Here is a 23,428-nt window from a genome sequence, read left to right on the forward strand (position 1 = left end):
CAAAATGCTTGTTTTTTAAGTAAAATGCTTTGTATGTTCTTGTTAATTTGTCATACATTCCTTTCCCATTCCATTACAGTTGTTGATCAACTTAAATAATAAATTCATTGTTATTGTGCCTGTAAAACTAATATAATTTTTTTTCCCCTTGGAACGTCAATAAATTCAATGAATTTAATTCATTTCAGTGCAGCACATGCTGTATAATAAATAAAATAATTATTATAATTATATATTGTTTTACTATAATGTGATGACATTATGAAAAATCACCAGCAAAATGCTTGAAGGCTTTGATTTAACTGTAGACACCACAAGGTGGCAGTATTGCATTGGTGTGGAAACAGGACCAATGGTTTAGCAAAATCTCACAGTGAATGCAAGAAATTACTTGGGTGGAAAATAATATAGAAGAGACTTGATATAGGTTATAGCATGGACACTATGTTTAAAAAAAAATCCTTTTCACCTTTTAATAGATGTCTGCTGAACCAGAATTACTAGAGAGCGTTGAGGGTACATCTTCTCTGAAACAGATGAAATTGAAATAATCAGATGTGAAGGTAGCAGTTCCCTGGAAACATTAATCTATCTTGAGCACAAGCACTCCCCCCAGGCTTCACACCCACTCTCTCTCTCTCTCTTCTCCCTCTCTCCACAATTTGTCTTCAATGCTCCACCATCTTTCTTCACTGACAAGCACTCAAGCAAACACACATGCACGCCCACACACATGAACGCACACACCTACAGACTCACCTCAGTGGAACCCAGTGATGTACTGTACGTCTGGTTGAGGAGTATGTGAGGGGAGTGAGGCTGGTTGTGGGAATAATAGACTAATGGGTCGAGCTCTGAGAAGATCAAGCCGAGGCTTCCAATCCTGTTGTACCTAACAACATCGCAGTTATATCACAGTTACAGTCACATACTGGATCACAGCCCGGGTATAGATTGCCAACATACCCTTTATGTACCCTCGACAGTGCCATTGCGAAGCTGTGAAACCATGCATGTGTGTGTGCATCGAGAGAAACTCCTACTGAGAACACACCTTTTCAAAGTCCCATTCACTTCAGTGAGACTTGTTCTTCCCCATGATAGCACAAGAGCTTGGCTAATTGGATACAGTTTATGTTGGTTCCATGTAATATCTTTCCTCGCTGTTTCCTGCTCCTGATATTGAGGTATCGTATCAATAGTGGAGAAATCTTAACATCGGCAAAGACTAGGTCCTCGATACGACACGGTTGTTAGGTTTAGGGTTTACCTATTGGGTTTGCATTAATGTGGAACAAGCTTACTACACAATAATACCACACACAATAGTGTACATCTGAGGTACATTCCACACACCATTCCTCCAACTAGGTGAGAACCCATGCCTCCCTGAAAGCATTCTGCAAGACTTAGGAGCATATCCAAGCTGTGTCTCCATGGTATAAACTGTAAGCTCAAAAACGGCTTTATACTTACAATATTGAACACAATAATGAAACCCTACTCTTAGTTTAAGGAGAAAAAGGCCACCTTAAACATTATCCCCAACCCCATAGCCCTCCAATTCTAACCCTAACCCTTCCTTGTCGAAACTCAAAACCTCCTTCTATCTCTAACCCCAGCTTCAACCTCAACCATAAGCAAGAATTCTAGCAGAACACTGACTAGTCTCTTGTGTTGTGTGTTCTCTCATCTTTACCTTGGAGGATATCGGCTGCTTTTAGGGGGGTGGAGTCTGACAGGATGCAAGAAAGCAGAGGATTCACTGGACACATAAAGTACTTTGTGGCAGAATTAGAACACAATGTACTCTCACCCTGTTTATATTCCAAGCAGCAGCCTCTCATTCTACTTTGTGGGGATCACAATATGCTTACAGTAAATATCATTAGCCTTTAAAAAATGCATGCAAAACCGGACTGTACCAGCACTTCAATTTAAATTATTTATTATATTTATATTATTATTATATTATGTCAGTATGTCCACACCCTACCTTGTAATGCTGGCTGATTCTAAATTGTCCATAATAAGAAAAAAAAGGTAATAAATACTAGCTAGAGGGAAAAATAGATTGTGACCATAAATAGAAGAATACTCCTGTGTGTCACGTTGACCTCTGTCTGACCTTGATGGCACATCCATCAGAGATTTGTAGAATGTATAATGTAGAAGACCAAGCACTTATACTTCCAGCTGTACCAACGACCTTCGTAGCTGCCTTCAACCATGAGCTGAGTCATTTATTTTGGTAGGCTCTTCTACTTCTACTTCTCCTCATTGAGGTTAATTTGATTCATTCAAATCTCAAAGTCCCTAGAAGCCATTCTAATTTAGAAAGCCTCGTTGAAATCGAAAAATGTAGGCTATTAAAGACGAACAAGCAAGGAAACGTCACACCTTTAGAAAATGTCAGACAATATGGAATCTCACACGTTCAAATATTGAATTCAGATGATGTGACAGTGCAATCAAGGTGACCAATGAGGAACAACTTCCTACACACAAACCAGCACACAAATTCTTTTGAACCCGTGCTCCTCAGAACACTTCTTCAGGCTAAAAAGAACTCATAGTTCTTCTATACATTCATTAATCATGTGTATCCAGGGGTGTCGTTAGACCCTTTTTACTGGGGCAAGTGCCCCTGTATAAATCTGCTGTGCCCCAGTAAAATCTAAAGTTTGAGTTTTAACAATTTACTTTATTAGTCAGTGCATGAATTAAGATTGATAATCCCGGAAAAAATAAACACAGTATGCCAATCAACGCTTGTAAAAACAAAGCAGGTTAACCGAAAACACAAACCGATGCCCGCAGAATTCCATGTCAGCGCGATCTTCTGAGTTTGCCAAATAGCCACTGCAGCACGCACACAGAAGTCCAGTTGTCGGACTAGGCACACAAATCAGAATTGAGATAGGTTAATAAAACATTACAAAACAAAAGAAAGTTTCTAAATGATAGGCCACCGATCATCATATTTTGACTAAAACGTAAAAACAATATTACATGAAGCTCCAAAAAACTGTATTTGCGAGAAAATAATTGCACGCTCGCATTAACTATTGATGTCCCTGCCAATAAAGGGGGTTAAGCAAGGGGAGTTTCTATAGCCTAGTAGTCCATTGTGTGCAGCAAGCTTGATAGAAAAAAGGGGATATGAATACAAGGCCTCTGTGTGTATCAGTCAGACATGAACACGGGGGTCCAGCTGAAAGTGCAGCTGAGGTGTCGTGCCTCAGCCTACACTGTGTGCTGTCATGTCTGCTTGTGAGGCAGATTACGCTGGACTGCAGAGACTGCCTGGTACGACGTCAGCATCTGCAGCTACTTTATGTAGCTCACGCTCACACACAGGTTATTTCTAGAACAGGAATGTCGTCAGTAGTAGACCTAGTAGTTTAGGTTTCCTGGAGTACAAGTTATGTTGAAAGTAATAGTTTGTACAGTATATTTGCCGGACTTTTCCACACACCTTTGCTAAACCCAGTGTCATCTGGGCACACAGACTAAACAGACAGAAACTGTATTAGCACTAACTGTTTTATCGTACCCTGCTTAGTACCTAGGAATTATCTACAGTCAAATAGTAGCATGACATGGAAGTGTACATTAGTCGGCTTGAAGTTAAGTAGCTCTGCAGTCTGTGATCTTGCGTCTGAGAACAGTGTTGAGGCACCTGTCTAGAAAACAGGATGATCATAAATAATGGAATACAGTTTTTTGGTGCATGAGCCCTCTTCCTGCACACGAACAACCACTCGCACAGAACGAGGAGGGAGGGCCTGTTCTCATTAATCATCGTGACCTGACAATGAGATGAGACACGACAGGATGAAGGGGGGGGGGGGGGGGGCTGAAACAGAAGGAGCAGATGAAGCACGTGCTGCTGGGTTTCAGGAAATTGAAACCCAGCGGAGTAGATGATAAAAATGCAGAGTCAACAGCCCCGGCTTGCTGTATCCCTCACAGAAGTTCAGACATTCTGATGGCTCTTGCTGTCATAGTATAGTTGTTATAGCCCTTATTTATTTTTTCAGACGTAGTGTACAGTACTTGCGTGTTTACTGTGTAAGCACGACCTATGAGTCTGTGCAAACTTCCAGGGGTCATTGTTGTTGACAGTCAACAGCGTTTCTGCAGTATCTGTAGTAGGGTGGACATGAATGAGTGAGCCACTGTACACTGCGTGTGTGTGTTACACTACACACCACTACGAGTAGAAATCCTTGATGTACAGTACTGTCAGATCAAAGTCTGGACCCAAGAAGCTGATGATGAGAATTGGGGCTGACAGTTGTTGGATCCTGTGCTAGAGCTTCAGGTAAAGGGTTAGCACAGTCAGCAAAGTAAAATATAGTGGTCCCCTTTAGCTTGCCTGGCTTGGACTTGGCATGTAATGGACCAATGCTTTCAGTAGAGGGCAATCACATGCCACACCAGATGTACAAAGAGTACATAGAAGTAGGATAATACATGTTTGCAGTTATTTAGTCAATTCAATGTGTCACCCTTTGACTAACGGCATCATTGCTCAGTATTATTTCTCATGACATTCTGTTGTGGATGCAGTGAAATATGAATGTGAGTATGAACTAGCTGTGACATCAGTATTTTGTACAATGAGGAACGATGAGGGGGAAGTCATGTGAAGTCGAGTAAGGTGAAGACAGAGGACGGTCGTGTCCTGTCGTGGGTTTTCACTTCTCGGGGCACAGACAGATTACTGGCTGAGAAATTAGGGTGGAAAAAAACAAACCAAATTGAAGATTGGGTAATCGTTTAATCCCACACGTTCCCCTTGGTGGGAGCACAGCTCATACCCAGCTGTCCCATGAGTGGCGGTACTTTTCCACGTCAGTCCACATGACGTCTGTGGAGGATTCAACCCTTTCTGTAACCACCCTGCACTTATGTTATAGGGGGCACTCTCCCCTATTCTCTCTTCCTCCGCCTCTCTTTCTCTCGCTCTCCCCATGCTCGCAAGTGCATTGTTGCTATTAATAACAGTCACACTGGCATACGGGCTCATTGTATTTCTATGCTGGCTGGTTATATACACACATATATATGTGTATGATTTATATATATTTATTTATAAATATACTGCAGCATACATAGGTATATGTGAGGCATATTTGTATGTGTGCATCTAAATGTGTGTGAGTGTGAGATGAAGGGAAAATCCCCACACAAGGATCCTCTTCCCGATGATTGCAGTCATAAGCCTCTATGCCCTTCTGCCTTCCCCCCCTCTGGCAGAGACAAGTGGGGCAGCACAGTCACCTTCCCTGGTGTTACGAAATAGACAATGTCTCTGGGTACGGCCATTCAAATGGGAAAGGTTCTACAAATCCAAATGATATTTATTTGTTCCGTATAGAAGGTCATTATTCGTAAGTGGCTGACCATTCCATATACGTGCTTTGGTGTGAAGATGAAGGTTGCGTATTGCAGGAAGGGCATTCCAGTCAACAGTCACTGCCGCAGTCGTGACGTTCTGTGTAAAAACCCAGGTGATCTGAGAGGGGAGGGGCACCTCGCAGCGTTCCTCGAGGGAGGGGCCAAGCAGGAGGCGGAGCCTGCAGAGGAAGTCTCTCTAGAATCTCATGTCCCACGTCCAGAGGTCAGCACGGTCAGGAACAGTACTGTCAATACCAGGTCACTCTGAACCTACCTTACTGCCTCCCACTGCAGGTAGAGCAGAGGACAAGCCAATGTGATTTGCCAGCATGGAGGAGGCAGTACCTAGAAGAGAGAAGGAGGGAGACGATCTGTTTGTATGTGTGTATGCGTGTGTGTAAGAGAGAAACTGAGAAAGTGAAGGAGGAGAGATTGAGAGGCAACGTAAAGAAAATGAGAGAGAGAGAGAGAGAGAGAGAGAGAGAGAGAGAGAGAGAGAGAGAGAGAGAGAGAGAGAGGAAAATAAATTAGATACATCCTTTCTACCGTGTGCTGCAGGGACAAGGTGACTTAAGCCGAACTGTTCAGTTAATAAATGGAACGGGAGGCTAGTTTTCCCTGCATACGTACAAGGGCCACTCTCCATCATTGAAATTCCTTTGCGCTCTAGTGTGGCTATCCAGTGTCCAATATCATTCCAACTGGCATTTGATCTGAACATTCAGTTCACTTCCGTAAAACCACCCCCTGAGGGGATTTAAAGAAATATAGCAGACAACTGAAAATGAGATATTGTCTCTAACATGTCATCAGTCTGAGAAAGTCCAGTGTGAGTGAAATCACCGTGGAGTTGGAACTGTAATGAACCGTAAGCAGGACTCAGGAACAGAGCTTAATTATCTGAAATAATGAAATGGAAGCCAATTACTGGCAGAGGACGATGCTTGAGGATGGTGTCAAGGAGTCAATGAGAGGACTAGTTTTGAGAGTGGGCAAAAGATTAGCTCCAAAACTTTAAAAGGTGTGATTTCATTTGGGTAATCATGGTTAATCATGCTATGGGTATGGTCATTTTTCAAACTTCAGGGCCATGAGCTCTTCTCTTCATCAAACCACAAGGAAGAGGTTGTTCTTTTCATCTGCTTTCACTTGGACATGTGTAATCCCGTAAAACAGCTTTTACTTGAGTGAAAAAGTTCCTTCAAGGAATTCAAACGAACAGCAAAAAGGATTAAGGTACAGACACTGCCACCACTCCTAAAGCCCAGGAGTCTTTTAAAACCAAAAGAGGACAAGTTGGGACCAGTTTACTCCCTGGGTTCAAGTCTTACCATTAAATGATGGATTTTAAAGGGGAACTTTATCAGTTGTTTTCAAATCTTAAACATTATCAAGTGGTCAATCTATTTCCCGTGATAGACATTGTTTGTGTGCCATCAGATACAGCTGATATCGAAATGAAGGTGCTACTTGTCCTAAGAATCGCCACTTGTCTTTTCCTAAGAATTTCAGTGCCCAGTCTGACCCTCTGTTGTTTTGTGCATCTGACAATAAAAGACTTGAACTTGAACTACTTGGAACCCTAATGAGCTCTTCGGTTTATTTCAAAGAAGATCCATCAAACTTTCCATCAAACCTTTTAACCATTTAATTCTAGGTAGAACCCTTTCAGCACATGAAGTTCTACCAGGAACCATAAAGGGTGTTCTGTGTTTGCCAGCCCATGGATGCTAGAGGTGAAAGTCTACTTTCAAAACCAATTGCTTCACTTTACAGTAAGCAACGGCGTTGTTGACATTTCCCAGGAAGAGGAAAGAGTGAAAGCTCGCGGAGGATCCCTGATCACAACGTCCATGTGGAGGGCTCTGGGTGTGTCCACTGTAGGGGTCACAAGACAGACTCCTTCCAGTTTTCCCAGCTGTCTGACTGTGTGCGCTCAGATGCTCAGATTACATGTGCCTTCTGTCCACCAGAGGATCACGTTCGAAATAAGTACAGTGGTAGCAGTGTTTTTTCCTTGCGTATGTGTGGCTGCGTGTGTGTGTCGGGGGGGGGGGGGGGGGGGGGGGGGACCTTGTAATATAGTAAAGTCCTGTGTACTTCATTAGATGGGAATACATGAATACATTCCATTTCTGATTATAAGAGTAGTCCAGATATAGATTTTGATGAAGTGCAGCAGGAATGTTATCCGTGTATACACTCTCTAGACGGTTATTCCGGGTACTGCAGTTCTGTCTAAAGAGAATCAAAGAGAATCCGCAGTCTCTCTAAGTCGTGACTTGGTTCTCTTCCACTGTTCCAAATCCAGACTCTCAGAGCCTGTGACAATTGGCTGGCTGCAAGCAGACACCACACACACAAAGACATCCATCACACTCACTGTGTCTTGCTCATGCGCGCACATTTACCCTGGCTACAGGCTCAGCCTGCTCATTTACAGTTGTTTCACACAGAAAGCGAGGAAGTGACTCAGCACAGACTGCAGCGGTGCGGCCGGGTTAAAGACTGCCATCAGTCAGGTGACTGTGGGGGTCTGTCGCGTGGAACACCTTTCAGAATGATAGGTGACGGCTGACCTCAATGATGTGCCATTTTGATGAGCATGCAATGCTGGAATCTTTGCAACGGGCGACAACAACCATTACACACAGGATGTTGCCAGAATACTTCATAATCAAAGCACAAGCGAATCAAAAACGCACACACATACAAGTAAGAGACACATACACACTCCCGAAACACCCTCTGCCCTGCTTGGCCGAGAGAGTGCAAAGCAGGCTGGCCAATAGAAACCTGATCGTGAGCGCTGCGATACACACAGCAGACCGTCAAGGAAAGAATCCTGAGGTGGGAGAATCAAAGTGGTGTGATGTTTCAGTTACAGCTTGTCCATGTCCATCGCCATAACTTTCCTGTTCAAGCGGAACATACTGCAGTGGCTCACCAGAATAATACCAACATGATTGTGAAGTGTTTGCACATACTTAAGTTTGCCGTAAAGGGAGGTCACAAGGGCATAGGAATGGATTCTAAGAAGGAATAAAAGGGCCTCAGTCTGTTTAACCATTCATTTGCAATATGTACTTCTCTGAAAAGGACAACATATTCAATAGAATTTCCATACTAACGCAGGCAAGGCATGCTGGGTATCATGCAGATATGACACAGTTCCACCATGACGGGTGGAGAGCCAGGTGGTGAAGTGACATCACCAGGCATGCGCTCCCAGACAGTTGGCTGACTTAGTGTCAGTGGCATATGTCCCCACAGAGCCACACCATTGATCTGCTGCATCAACACCTTCCACACTCACAGTTATGTAAGGTGGTGGAAATTGTAATCCAAGCCTACTGCCTGGCATTCTACACAGTGACTCAAAATAGCAGGCAATCTCACCACAGTCCAACCTGAAATATTTGGTGGTGTTCAGAATCCAGATGAAATCGGGCCAAATGTCAAGGATTTAAGACCTGACTTTGCGAAACTGGCACAGTCGAACCTTACTTGACCATGATGTTCAGGCAATGATTTTGTAGTGGAACACTGATATTGTAAATGATCACACCTCCACAGACTCTCCATGGCCCTGTGCAGTCTCTTAGTCTCAGCTGGCAGGCTCCTCTAGGGGGAGTGAGGGGTGGGGGGACGAGATTGATCACCTTCTTGAATTCATGATTCACAGTTAATTAAACACAAGATGGATTGATTCCTGGCGACAATAATGAAGCATTTCAGACTGTTGTAATTTGACTGGTAGAGGCGAAAGACTGTCAACAACAACTTGCATATCATTTTGCCGTGTGAGACTGAATGATTAAGAATGTGTGAAAATGCCAGGCTCTCCTCCAGCCCAGTCAGTGCAAATCCGTGTTTGTTGTCAGTGTGTACAGCTTTGCTTGGCTATTGTTTGGGATCCGTAAGAAATAGCGATTTCAGATGTGTAATATCTACCTAATGAGACTTATTGTACAGTCCAAGCCATGGTAACCATGTCCTGACAAATCCTAAATTGAGGAATCATGACTCACAAATACATGCAAAATAAATCTGATTAAAAAAGATCCCCCTCATTTATTGCTTAATAGATGATATCCAAACTACACAAATAGCACATTCAGTGTCTCCTACTCACCTTGTCCCATGTCAAGGACTAGCAGGGTAGTTCCATTTAAAGATGTCCTTCATGCCTGGTGTTGAAGGTACAACTTACCCAAATACTTTGTTAAACCTTTCAACACCTGCTTATTCTGGTTCAGACTCCATTCTACATTGTCCTTCTTCTCTGAAAGGATGACCTGCGAAGGAACCGAGTGGAGGTCACCTCCGACAGGGGACAAGTATGCAGAGCTGAGATCTCCATGATTGACAGAGTAAAAACTCCCTTCTAATGACCTTTGAAACGAAACATCGGTAAGAAAGGAGCAGTACATTAGACAGTCTACTTTGGAACATTTCATATGACCTCCCCATGACCTCCCTATCCTACAATTACGGCATTGGTTGTGTTGATGGAACCGCAGTTCTGTACTCATTAAATTGGGTGGCCTTAGATGTTTTTGTGTAGTTTCTGGCCTCAGTTTGGCGTGTTATTTGTCTCTGGAGAAAATGTAAGGAAATAAATAATAAAAGTAGTCTATAAAAGGGAAGACAGTGAAAGAGAAAATCACCCAACCGAGTCAATCCCAAACAGGTGGATTGTATTAGTATAAGTGTCCAGAACCAACAATAATAGACTAAATCACTATGCATGACGAGTAATCCTTCTAATATTGTAGCAGTGATGATGAGGAATACCACACTGTAATGTGGCTCAGTAAACGAGAAAAAAGACAATGTTCGCAAAAAGGTTGGGAAGCCATTCAGAAAGACAGCTGACACGACAGTCGACTGTGCCAAGCCAAACAGGAAGGTAGGAAGTTGAGGATATTTAACATTTGGTTGCTAAACTTGAAACATTGTCTTGAGCAAATCAGGAAAACCTGGTCTTTGGGGGTACAATGGAAACAAACATGCATGTGACTTCAAACATTTTTTTTCTTTTAAAACCGCTTAAGAGCTTTTCTGTACAACAAATTACTTACCAGAATTCAAACAGCCTATTAACATATAATCTGCTTTGCAGAATCGATGCTTGGGACACGTTTGACAGAATCCATGGTCGATGTTCATAATGTAATAGAATCTGGCTCCTGTATGTAATCATTTGTAATAATCATTACAAAGTGCTGCAACATGTATTTCCACATAACATCCGGTGCCTAATAAAAAGCTAACATTTGATCTACATTTACATGTATTCATTTGGCAGACGCTTTTATCCAAAGTGACTTCCAAGAAAGAGCAAAGACCTATGTTTACGTCCAGCTTGGTTTTGGTGACACGTAGGACCAAAGAAAAGAGAGTTTCCATTACACTCGGATCACAGGTTTCACTTACCTTTGAGTTTTAAGCGCACTCAGGTCAATCTTCCTTGTACATCAAACCGTGTCCTCCTATGCAAGTGGGATAGGTTTTGTTTTTCACAGTACCTTTGTTACTGCATTGGGTGTATTGGGTACATTTGCTTTGTTTCCTGAGTAAACGGGGAACATTTCATCCTGGTTCCTGGTGTCTCACAATTGTACCCCTCATTGTACCACTTTGCCACTTCCTCAGGAACCCATGGAGGCACAATGCGGGAAATACCATTTCATACTCTAGCCAGGACACCATAACCAAGAGTTTCTTTGGTGTGACATGGTCCAGAAGGGGAGGAGCCAGACTTCTCTGCACTATCATGTTTCTGCTGTGGTGAATCTTTCATGACCACAGGTCATCTTCCCCCATCTGTGTTTAGAGGATCAAATGAACCACTCCTATACCTCCCCTTCTCCTTTCTGAAGACAGACTCTCCAATTGAGTTGTCTGAGCCATGGGCAAATGAGGTTGTCCTGATTTGCATTTCTTGGCGGGACCAAAAGCGGATACCCTGTTGAGATTCAAGAGAGCTAGCTGAACTAGTCCAAGCAGGGTATTTTTTGTAAAGCTCTCTCTTGGAAGTCTTTTTGGATAAAAGCGTCTGCTAATTGAATAAATGTAAATGTATGGAAAAATGATTCAAACCCAGGTCGGTGAAAAAGGTTCAAAGAGCAAACGGTAATTCCTCCAACAGCGCGACACATTAACCTATGGCATCAGTTAAAAGGCGTTAAAACTTTCAATAATGAATCCCTGTCAATGATTTCCCTTGACATCGTTGTAGATTGGCCTTCAGTGTAGGACAAAAGGACTCTGTCAACTTGGTTCAGAGCTCGTCAAGGGGATGGAAGGGCATCCTAAAAGGACACACTGCGTTCCTACACACACACGTTCAGATTCAAATCAATGTTTAAAGGTAAAATAACCAGGATTGTTTACTCACAGCAAAGGTAGGTCCTTCCCTCATTTCAACCATGCCCTCCACTAGACAACTTACGAAGTTATGAAAAAAATAAAAGACTAAAAATAGTACTGGCGTAAATGAGTGAATTCCAATGACACAGCAGCACACATGGGACACATTTCCATTTCAAACCCTTGTTTTTGGTTGAGGTTTAACTTAATGCTAAGCCTACACATTTCCTGTGTCGTGCATGTTGGTTCACCTGTAAACAGTCTTATTGCAGACTTTGCTCTGCAGCCTTTAGATCATTAAATGGTCAAGGACACACACACGCACTGAACACTTGCATGCGTGTGGATGTGTGTGTGCCTTGCGTGAGTGGGTGTGCGTATGCGCAACCAACCGTATTCGTGTGTGTGTGCCTGTGCGTGAGCATTTGTGTGTGTGTGTGTCTGTGTGTGTGTGTCTGTGTATAGTAAACAGTTGGTTTCAATTGAGCTTCAGTTCCTTTTATGTTAACACAGTTTGTCCTTTCAAATACTATTAAAGTAAAGAATCATTAAGTACCTGGGCGGGACACAATATATCAGGGTAAGACTTTGACCTTAAGTGAGCCCTTTCCCATAATGATTGAAAGCACAGAAAATGGGTGTCTGAAAGAGTATTCTAGTAGTCCAGCAGCAGTGCACACACAACCGAATAACTGAATTGGTCAAACACAGTAGCTGATGAAAGTGGTGTTTCTGGGAGATGGTCATTTGTGTGCACGAGTCAGAGGAGCGGACACAGGATTGAACACAGACAGGCGAGTGAGGCAGGACGTAATACTGCCGAGGGATGACAACTGGGACAGACGTAAGCAGACCCACGCTGGAAGTGTTTGGTTCACAGACATTGACCAATCACAACTGTCTCCCACTGAAGTTAATACAAACACAGTCGGGTGTTTTTTCCACCATACTGCATCAGGGTTAACAGGGTTCCGAATGGTACAATCGGCCCATCCATTTATGGTGTGATACACGTGTTTAGATTAAATACACACCAAGAGACAGTGGATATAGCAGTGATTATATGTGCTGCTGAACTGAGAGGGCTTCCAACATTGTAAAGTCAAGCACTGAAGAGATCCACAGCCTTGCAATGTCGAGTGTTTGTGTTTGTGGGGACGTTTTTGCAACTGCAAAAAAGCAGCAATTAGCAAGGAATAAGAAATATCTGGTGTTTTTTTATGTCCTATCCTTTTACGTTTGTTTTTTTGGCACTGGGAACCACGCTGAAAAGGATTCTGGGAGGTTATTGATTGAACTCTTTCGGATTTCTTCTTACTCTGAAAGCTATTTAAAGACCAATGTCACACTCACCTTGTGAATATAGTACAACTGACCCTCTCACACCTGGCCTTTACTGTATGCATAACTACTGGCATGCAAACCATGGGTTCAGACAAAACTGATGGTTGACAACGTCTGTCTAGCAGGGGCAGTTCATCTCACTATAGTGATTGGGGCTTTGGAAAGGGAGACTCCACCATGTGTTCTCAGACGATGCTGTGTAACTAGCGCTTATGATCCCTGAAAAGGGGTCTACGAAGCCACTGCAAGCAGTCCTTTGTACATACACGAACATGGGGTACACCTGCCAAGTCATGGCTGACTGCAGAGCTGATATTTCAGTAATGGGAGGTAGACTTTAAGATATACTGTTGGTACTACTGTGGTTTTTGCTTGAACATTACCACAGCAGCCTGCACCAATTCTGTCCTTATATTCATGGATGTCGGGGATATTATTAGCGATAGTGCACCCCAACTTTATTATTGCAGTACGAGTCTATACATCCCCTTTGTACAGCCACCAATAGCGAGACAAATCAACCACAGAGTTTGACCGTGTGACTAAACTATGGCATTATAATTCTCTCCACATTCGGGATAATGCATGTGTTCTGTTTTTGTTCTACTAAGGAATGTAGAAATGTGTTTACCATTATATACTGTGGTCTTCTTCTTATATATTCTTAACTAAAGATTTAATAAATTTTCACAGTGCATTTTTTCCCTCGGTGGTTCCTGAAAACTTCTATTTATTTGACACTGCGGAGTCATCTTTAAGGGGCTTTACCCACATTTGATTTTGGCTTTTACTATGTTGAACTTTGAACAGGTTCAGCCATGTGTATTTGTCTCGAGAGCCTGTCCACGGATCAGTCCTACTTTCACTTCACCAGGGCCAATAACAATCGACTGGTGGGTTTGTTTGCTAGGAATAGTAGGGATTCTGTAACCCGGATTCAAATGTTTTTGACAGGATCTCATACATGTACATGCATTGTAGTCACAACATATTAAAGATGCTGTAAAGTGGAATTAATAATGAGTTTTAAGTTCATCACACAACAGAAGAATGTGTTGTTAACTACCCATCCAAATTCGAATGAAAAAAAACACTGACAAGTATGTTAAATTAGGCTTTGAAATTGTGTCGCCTGAAGGAGCTGAAGCTCCGCCCCCTCGAATTTATTGAATTTAGCAACAACAGCAACAACTAGCTAAATCAATTGAAGATATCAGAACAGACCTACCTGCAGTCTCTGAGTGTTTTATGTGTTAATTACTTTGTCTTTGCATCGTACCAACTGAGTAACAGAATGCAGGTTATATAAACCGGTTGTGATCTGACGTAAATAGGTGGCTGTGACGTAGATAGGTTGGGGTTTGCCCCAACTATACAAAACCTGTGCTGAAAATGGGTGAGAAACTGTTCAACGGTCTAACTCCACATTTCATTGCGACAAAGTTTTAGACCTTTGCACATACTTTCAGCAACTAATTTCACACATGTATAATGTACTGAGAAGCAAATCATGGAATTTGCTTTACAGCATCTTTAATCTTAGAGTGGATAACCAACAGCCTTGGAACCATCTCCACCAGTGATCTACACATTTTCACCTGAGGTGGCAAGAGGGTGGCAGGAGGTAGTTGTAGGGTGGCATGGAGGTGTGGATGGACGGTGTGACCCAAAGCCACCATAAACTATTATGACACTGTAGTTTAAACAATGCAAATAATAATCATATTAATATTATTGAATGAAATGTACTTGTCTTGTATCCCTGAGGCCTAGATTGACAATGAATGAAGGTTCCAGTGTTTTGAGCGGTTGACATGGCAGCTGGGCTTGCTTCACTAATGGCCTGTCACAAGGCAGTAAACAACATGCTGTATCAAACTGTCCAAAAGTTTGGTTTGAAGGAAATGAATTGGCACACAAGGGTCTTCTTTGCACGCTGATAACTTTTTTACATGAACTTGAATGCACTGGTAAAACAGGGGCAGCCATCTGTCTGAATTGTTCTACTTGTGTTTACTGAGAGGGCATCGCCGGGTGTGACGTAGAGTAAACCAGTGTCAGACCCTGCTCTGCTTTTAAACACGAAATGTGCTTGTACATGTCACACATGGCATTTCAACTTTGGACATTTTTCACTTCTGCTTGCTGCCAGTGATACAACATTGTTTTGAATTGACGGGATCCAAAGGTTCCAGATCTTTCTCTCACTTTTAAGGATGTCAAAATGCAGTTTGTGTACTAAATGGGTCTTGGGTGTGAAAGGCAGCACCTTCACCTGTGTGAAAGGTTTTGAATATGAATGGGTCTGACACAGGTTAATGTATTCACATACATAACTTACTACCCCTTGCTGTAAAATTGTTGTCAATCAGTCATGTGTGGTAGAGTTTATAGGTTATCCTATGGCTACCATCAGCAAGTAATTTTCAGTGTTACTCACATGCTGCGTATATTTCCATGGAAGAGACATAGACTTTAAATAATTAACATACTAGTAGAGCGATATACTAGTATGTCTCTGGATTCATTCACGTGGTAATGTAAGCTTTAGACTACCCGCTGAGGTATTCTGACGTTTCTACGCACCGTCGGGTGGAGCAAATGAGCACCTTCCACAAACTATGACGTATCCACAGACTCTTCTTCGTGATTTGCCGGAGCCGGCCCGCCCTCTCACTAGGTAACTTATTCAGACATAACGGGCGGAGTCGGAGACCGCCTATATGAGTGTGCTTTTCACCGGAGGAATCTGAGTACAACTCCATGGTTTTTTAGGTATTAGGTACTCCAGAGCATCGGCAGTGCGGGAAAGGAAACTGAACAAAGAAGGCTTACATCTTTGGAAAATAAAAATCTATTGAAAATGTCCGGAAAAAAGGAAGAAGGTGGATGGAAAAAGGCTGTATGGAATTCGGAAAAGGGGGAATTGCTTGGACGTACCGGGGGAAGTTGGTGTAAGTATAAGTTGTAAATGGAAATTGGTTCAGGAATTCTGTAGGCTATAGAAAGTCTTGGAAAGGTTGGAAGTCATAGGTGCGAACATCAAGTATCCTAAATATACTTACACTGTAAGCATGATGCATCAACACCTGTTTGATTTGACTTTGCTGCTTTTTTATGGCACATTACCAAGTATACTAACCCAATAGGCTACTGTTCGTTCACTCCGGTAGTTCGTTGATCCAGGTGCGCCTTATGCATGCTAAAAGGGAATTCCTTCCACCTTTTATTGCATCCCTGTAAACTCGAGTAATTCGAAAAACAGGGAGGTCATTGAAGGGCAAAGTTGACAATGTGTCTCCTTCGTGAATATGCGTTGTTCTAATGTTACATTCAGCGTGAAGGATGTACAGTAGCGGATCACACCACAAAGGCGAATGGTTCACTTAGTGTATTTTGTCTATGCGATATTGATCGTATTTGGCGACATTGCATAAAGGTTCATCATTTAAACAATTTATAGATTTTCAGTGCAGTCTAGTGGCTCAGAGAAAGGGTTAAAAATGCATCATAGTCCAAGGTGAGCCAAGGAGATATGGCCTTCTTGGAATTGAAGGACACTGTTCGTCTAGTGTTACTATTTACACTGATCCCATGTCCGTTCTACCGACAGTGAAAATTGATTAGCTATGCATTTCTGTACCAGCGTCAGCGTTGTACCAATGTCAATGTCCTCCCTCATTTCAATGTCATACCTTTCACATTTGTTTCCTGGTCTAGCACACCGAGTTCACAGGACTTGGATAAGAAAAAATGTTTTGTGTTCTGGAATGTCTTTAGATATTACCGTGAACAGCATTTGATCACTTAACTATTTGCGTTTGGAAGTTTTTAAATTGCTGATGCGTTCGAAATGTCTGCGCATTTGCTATGTATGTGCGCATGTGATGCATGTTTTAAAATTCGAGTCAGACGTCTAGCTTACTTGTTCTTGTCGATTAAGACAAATTGCGGCAAATACTATGTTTTTTTATAAAAGTACAAAAGCAACTCTACAATGAATCAGTATTGGCAGTTTGAAATAGAATGAAAACGTTTATTTGGTTCTTGTGGTCAGAAATACATTTTTTTTGTCCAACGAGAAGCAGGAACAGGATGAAGGCTTCACATCATGCGTATTTGATAAAACGTACCGGGTGTCTTCATAGAAAATGACCCTTTGACATTGCCTGCCTAATGCAGCACTAGGCCTTTACATCAATCCTGGGACAGGTCCTTGAACAGCACCAAGTGTGAGTGGGTTAGTCCTTGAACTCCCTCCCCTGAATAGTTCAGTTGATTAATTTGGTTTTAATCTATAAACTGCCGTGGTACTGGATTTAAAATAGTCAAATCTCTTTCTACCTTTGAGTTGTCTTCTATAACCTAATGAATAACTTGTCAGTTTTGCTCAATTTGTCTATTAAATAATTTCATTGTCATGCTCTTGGAAACCCAGAAAGACAAAGACTACCACTGTTTAATCCGTTGAAAGTGTAGCATTTTGCTTACCTCCTCCCATGAGAGACACTGGATGCTTTGTGTGAAGGCTTGCCTGTAAGTGATCCTCATGGCTCATCGCCAAACCTGTCACAGTCAAACAGTATTGAGAACCAATTTGGAATGGTCAATTACTGTATTTAGCACTTACTTTTGGCATCCCATAACTTCTCAGGGAAGCAGAAAAATTATATCAGTTTGCAGTATATTACATCTTGACGACTCCTTATGATTATGAAACTTGTCGCCTTACGATTGTAAACGTTTACTTTTCATTAGTGGTGGTGCTGTTGCTTCAGTTAAAGAGATATACAGGTGCCTGATTGTTAGACGGTTGTGGAAATCTTGAGTTTGTAATCCAACAATTGGTTAGTGGTGAACTTTTTTTTTTCACTTACAGTATACAATTTAACACGTTGTTGAGATTTCAACAGGGACAGAATTTCAGTTTTTGAAATGTTTTATTCTCTTTTACAGTTAAAATTCTATTCTTCTATGTGATATTCTACGGTTGCCTGGCTGGAATATTCATTGGCACCATCCAAGCCCTGCTTTTGACCCTAAGCGACTACAAACCTACTTGGCAAGACAGGGTGTCTCCCCCAGGTAAGAACACGCACTTGGCTCGTTCACGCTGCAGTTTTTTGGAAGGCAGTTCACGCCTCATTTGGATGTTTCAGTACAAGCACGATCGTCAAATAACTTCACTTAGTCAATTGAATGCATGAGTTACAAGTTTTCGAACTAAGTCATGTTGGTCACCTTCATTCATAAATAAGGAGGACAACCCCTTTAGCCCCAAAAGATGAAACCAAACATCTCGCGTTTTCGCCGTATGAATACTGCCTCCTCCTTAATCTACCTTGAGCCTTACTTCTGAAGACTGGATAGGATAAGCATTTACATTTACATTTAGTCATTTAGCAGACGCTCTTATCCAGAGCGACTTACAGCAAGTACAGGGACATTCCCCCGAGGTAAGTAGGGTGAAGTGCCTTGCCCAAGGACACAACGTCAGTTGGCATGACCGGGAATCGAACTGGCAACCTTCGGATTACTAGCCCGATTCCCTCACCGCTCAGCCACCTGACTCCCAAGCAACATGGGGATGGTCCTTTGCTGGTTTGAATCAGCACCAATTTGCAATAACCTGTCCAGTACACTCTACAGTGCACAGGTCTGTATGGATAATGTGTGAACCGGCTGCATACTCGGCACATCTACACAACTTTCAAATGCAGTGATGCTATATCGGCATTTGGAAGGGTATTCCTGTCCTTGTGTCTCATGCAGCGGACACACACAGGACAGCTTGTAGGCAATGCATAAAAGTGGATGCCAAATGTTTCAATATTTAAAAAAAATGTTAGCCGAGTAGGTCTGCATTACACATGCCAGTTTTGGTTATCTTAATTTAAATTCAGATTATCTCACTACATTGAGATAGTGAACACAAAACTATCACCCTCTTATCATGACATGCATAGGCAGCCTAACAGTGCTGATTTGAGCGTGTTGACTTAAGTCTCCAAGGCTGTAATGCATACGTATTTTGGCCACAGGAATGCTCAAACTCCCTTGAAGCGCAGCTCCTGCCACGACACAGCCAATGTCGAGTGCGTTCAGGATGGGCAGGGTCGATGTAAGCAGGAACATCGTGCTACTGGAGACGGGAGAGTTTGGCCAAAGTCTGTCGTGTTTGCGTTAACACATCTTTAATGGGACCACTTAGTGGCCTGTTGCAGGTCTCAGATCATGGCTCAATTGCATTTGACCTAAACTGGCCTGGGGAATACACGGCCTAGATGCATGTTTGAATATCTATGAGAGAGGAGGAGGAGCTGGTCAAACACCCTCATGTTGAATTTCACACTTCTGCAATTGAGACTAGTTACACTGTGAGGTATCAACTAGTTGAGTTGCGTACCAGATTCCAAACTATTTATCATAACAAACGTTTGAGGTCTTTCTAACAAAAGATTGTTTGAGTCGTTATATAAATACTTTAAAACACAAAACATTTACACATGAGATTATGTCACCTTTAATTAGGGTATTGACCAAATCTGTAGATTTGACCTGAAACCCCTATAATAGAGTTTGTATTACTTTCTCAAATGTTCATTTATAAGAAATGTGCCATGTACTGGGTATTCTAAACAAACATGAACAGTTTATTTCCTCACTACATGATATACAAGGTACAAAGTGCTACAAATGTTACTTGCAGGTTTCCTGCATCTCCCATTCAAATGTTTGGCACTTGTGTGTGCATTAGACAAATATTACAAAAAAGCATGTGCAAGTTTGTAAAAGTGTTGAAGTGAGTCTTTGGAGTCCCCTTCTCTATTCAAACCTAAAGGCCATGTTTAATTTCTATCCTTTTTCTCTGGACTGGGAGAACTGAAGACCCTTGTTTGATGTTGTCTCATTGAAACTCAACAATGATTGACATGTTTCCTCACAGGCCTTAGCCACACCCCTCGCTCTGACAAACAAGAAGTTGCCTTCAACCTGAATGATGTGGAGACCTACCTGCCTTACACCAAGGCCTTAAGGGATTTCCTGGCAATGTATGATGATGATGCCCAGCGGGACCAGATGAAGTATGAGGACTGTGGAGGTATGCTGAGAAACATTCCTTCATTCCAAACACATTTGAGTGTACATTTTGAAATACATTTGTATCAAAGCAAGGTCCCCTGATCTGTCTCCTGCTTTGGTCAGAGACACCCGATACTTATAAGAACCGGGGCGACTTGGAGAGTGATGTCGGGATCAGGAAGGCTTGCCGTTTCTCCAGGCAGCTGCTAGGAGACTGCTCTGGATACCAGGACAAAGACTTTGGCTTCAGCACTGGCAAACCCTGCATCATTGTCAAGCTGAACAGAATTGTCAACTTCAGGCCAAGGGTGAGTCTCCACCACTTGAACCATCACAATTTGACAGGTCTCATCTCATGGCTCTTGTACACTCTCTAAGCTGTGTCGCCTTTCTCCTCCCATCAGCCCCCTAACACAAATGAGAGCATTCCTGAAGAGGCCAAGTATAAAGTTCAGCCCAATGTCGTCCCAATCTACTGCACCAACAAGGTACGTTTGGTAGCCACAAAGGATTCTGTAGCAGTACGTGCCAGAATGAAGAAGGTCACCATTGGCAGCAACATGGCATTTCTAAAGAATTCATTCATTCATTGTCACTATCTTTGCAGAGAGAGGAGGATGCTGGCAAGATTGGCGACATCGTGTACAATGGTATTGGTAATGGCTTCCCCCTGCAGTATTATCCTTACTATGGCAAACTGCTGCACCCTCAGTATCTCCAGCCTCTGGTGGCTCTCCAGTTCGTCAACCTCACCATGAACACTGAGCTGCGCATCGAGTGCAAAGTGTTTGGGGAAAACATTCAGTATAGTGAGAAGGACCGCTATCGAGGACGCTTTGATATTAAGCTCACTGTCACCAATTTATGACCACATTCAAGACAACAGTGATTCCTATGCCTCTTACAAAACAACTATGAAGTAATTTAGAATGGGATGAGGGGAAACTTTAGATTAGTTAAGTTAAATCAACAACTGGGCTTGAACAAAAAAAAATCTCAAAACATAAGGGACCGACAACGTAATATGTCTGCTTTAAACACTAGCTATTTGGCTTCTGTCTAGCATTAGAATGTAATTTACAGGAAGACTAGCAATAGTGTAAAATATTTATTCTACTGTAAATGAGAATATTCCTTGAGCCATGGGACATTGTTCATTTATGATTGTAAATTGTAATTCCACAACTAATGTGTAGCGCGCAATGTTATTGTCCCCTCCATTTTGCTGCCTTGTGTGGTTTCAAAATATATTTTTGGAGTGTACAGTGCAGTAGTCGCATACATTGGTTCTTTCCAAGCCATGGTGTAACCTGTTTTCTTATGTGAGCAAGCTTCAGCAGTCCAATGTGTGTGTGTGAGTGTATATATATACGTATATATAAATGTATACTTGATTTAAAAAAGATATATATATAAATAATGACACGGCAAACTCATCTCTTCTGACCCGTGTGAGAAATAGGCTGCACTCCATGGAACTGTACTTCCTTCTTACATAGTCTTTTTCATTTGATTGTGGGAAAGTATTTTTACATATGTTTTTCTTTTAGAATCACTTAATGTGGGCAATGGGTTTTATGAAATTGTTTCAAACTTTTACTTATGTTTTTTTCTTTTTTTTCTTTCATAATTGTTGTGTACTACCGATTATGTCCCAGTCTGTTCAATACCTTTAACCTTTGGGTGAAGGCATCATCTCTGTTTATACATTCAGATTATATGTTTTGCTGGAGGTCTCACTGCAATGTGATAGATCTTTTCGATGAATGTCTTAGCCATGGTGGACAAACTTAATATTTATGCAGTTGTACATTTTTTTTCATTGTGGAAAAGTGTTATGTATAAATACAAAACCAAAGTCATTGGTCCAAGTTAAAGGGCATCTTGTCAGACGCAATACAGAACTGTTATTTGGATCTGTCATCGATGTGAAGTGCTAAAATCAATGTCTAAACAACAGTCAGGAGTCCAATCACAATTGTCATTTATTCAATCAGAGAAGCAAACTGAAATAAAAATGAAGAAAACGTCTTCTTCCCTTCTCATTATTGAAATGTGCAGATTTTCATGTTATGTATCCATACACACCATTAAGCACTCAAATAAACATTTTAAAGAAATCGATTAAAAACATATAAATGTGGATGTTTTTCTTTACAAACAAATCTATTATTGACACGACTATAGGGCAAAATCCCTGAATGAATAATGTTCAACAAAGATGGCTGCCAGTAATCTATAACAAATGAGTTCAGTAACTTCCTCCAAATGCATTACGTAATGTATGTAAACAAAAAAAGTCGTTGGCAAGTGACCATGGTACAAGCGGGATAATGCCCTTCGAGGTGTCCAATTTCACCTGATAATGGCCTCCGCTGCGCGTCGGACGGTTCACGCCTCCGCATCGTCCATTATCAGGTGATATTGGACACCTCGTCGGGCATTATCCCGCTTGTACCATGGTCACTTGCCAACGACTTTTTTTGTTTACAAACATTAATTAATGTTTTCAGGCGTTTTGCAAAAGAAATCTAACGTTTTTTAACGTTAGCCAACTCTGATTTTTTATAGTCCGTTCAGCTCAGAACCAACACCGGCTTTCCCTTGGCTGAGTTATTAGACCGAAAGCTAACGTTATGCTAGCAAGATTCAGAGGCAATAGCATTGTCCTACGGTTGACAAACAGTAAATATAATTTTACAGTATGTTTGACAAGAAGATTTGCTAGCTAACCAGCCATGTCACTGTCCCAAAATCAATATCAAGATTTTCACGTATCGGCCATAATAGTACTAGGCTACAGTACAGCCACAGCCTGTGGAGCGAGTTGAATAGCAAATGGATGTGAGATGACCGCATCAAAGTTGACATTTTCTCCAAACAGTAATTATAATTTGACAGTATGTTTAACAACATGACTAGCCAGCTATCGAGACATGTCATTGTCCCCAAATAAAATCAAGATTTTTAAGAAGAAAATAATCGGCCATGTGTAGAGTTGCTGCTATTGTCGTGTTGGCCGCAGCCTGTCTGCAGTAGATTGACTAGCAAGGTGAATAGCGAATGGGATGTGAGATGAGCGGTTACGTGACACTGACACAGTACATTCAGAAAAGTAACATTTCAGATAGGTATAATATATAATAAATATTGAAGTCACTCATTGTTGTAAATACAAGTTAGCTTGTTAAAGATGTCCTTTATCACCCGATAATGGACA

The 23,428-nt window shown here is 41.8% G+C and overlaps 1 protein-coding gene across 1 annotated transcript; it reads left to right on the plus strand.

The window, feature by feature from the left end:
* The first annotated feature begins 15,856 nt into the window (after positions 1 to 15,856).
* Positions 15,857 to 22,239, plus strand: LOC136966287 (sodium/potassium-transporting ATPase subunit beta-233-like). Its single transcript, XM_067260758.1, has 6 exons — positions 15,857 to 16,079; positions 18,082 to 18,210; positions 20,072 to 20,227; positions 20,332 to 20,516; positions 20,613 to 20,696; positions 20,816 to 22,239. The coding sequence occupies exons 1-6, from the start codon at positions 15,989 to 15,991 to the stop codon at positions 21,074 to 21,076; spliced, it is 906 nt and encodes a 301-aa protein (XP_067116859.1). The 5' UTR covers positions 15,857 to 15,988; the 3' UTR covers positions 21,077 to 22,239.
* The last annotated feature ends 1,189 nt before the right edge of the window (positions 22,240 to 23,428 follow it).

Source organism: Osmerus mordax, chromosome 22, assembly GCF_038355195.1.
Source record: "Osmerus mordax isolate fOsmMor3 chromosome 22, fOsmMor3.pri, whole genome shotgun sequence".
Classification (NCBI taxonomy): Eukaryota; Metazoa; Chordata; class Actinopteri; order Osmeriformes; family Osmeridae; genus Osmerus; species Osmerus mordax.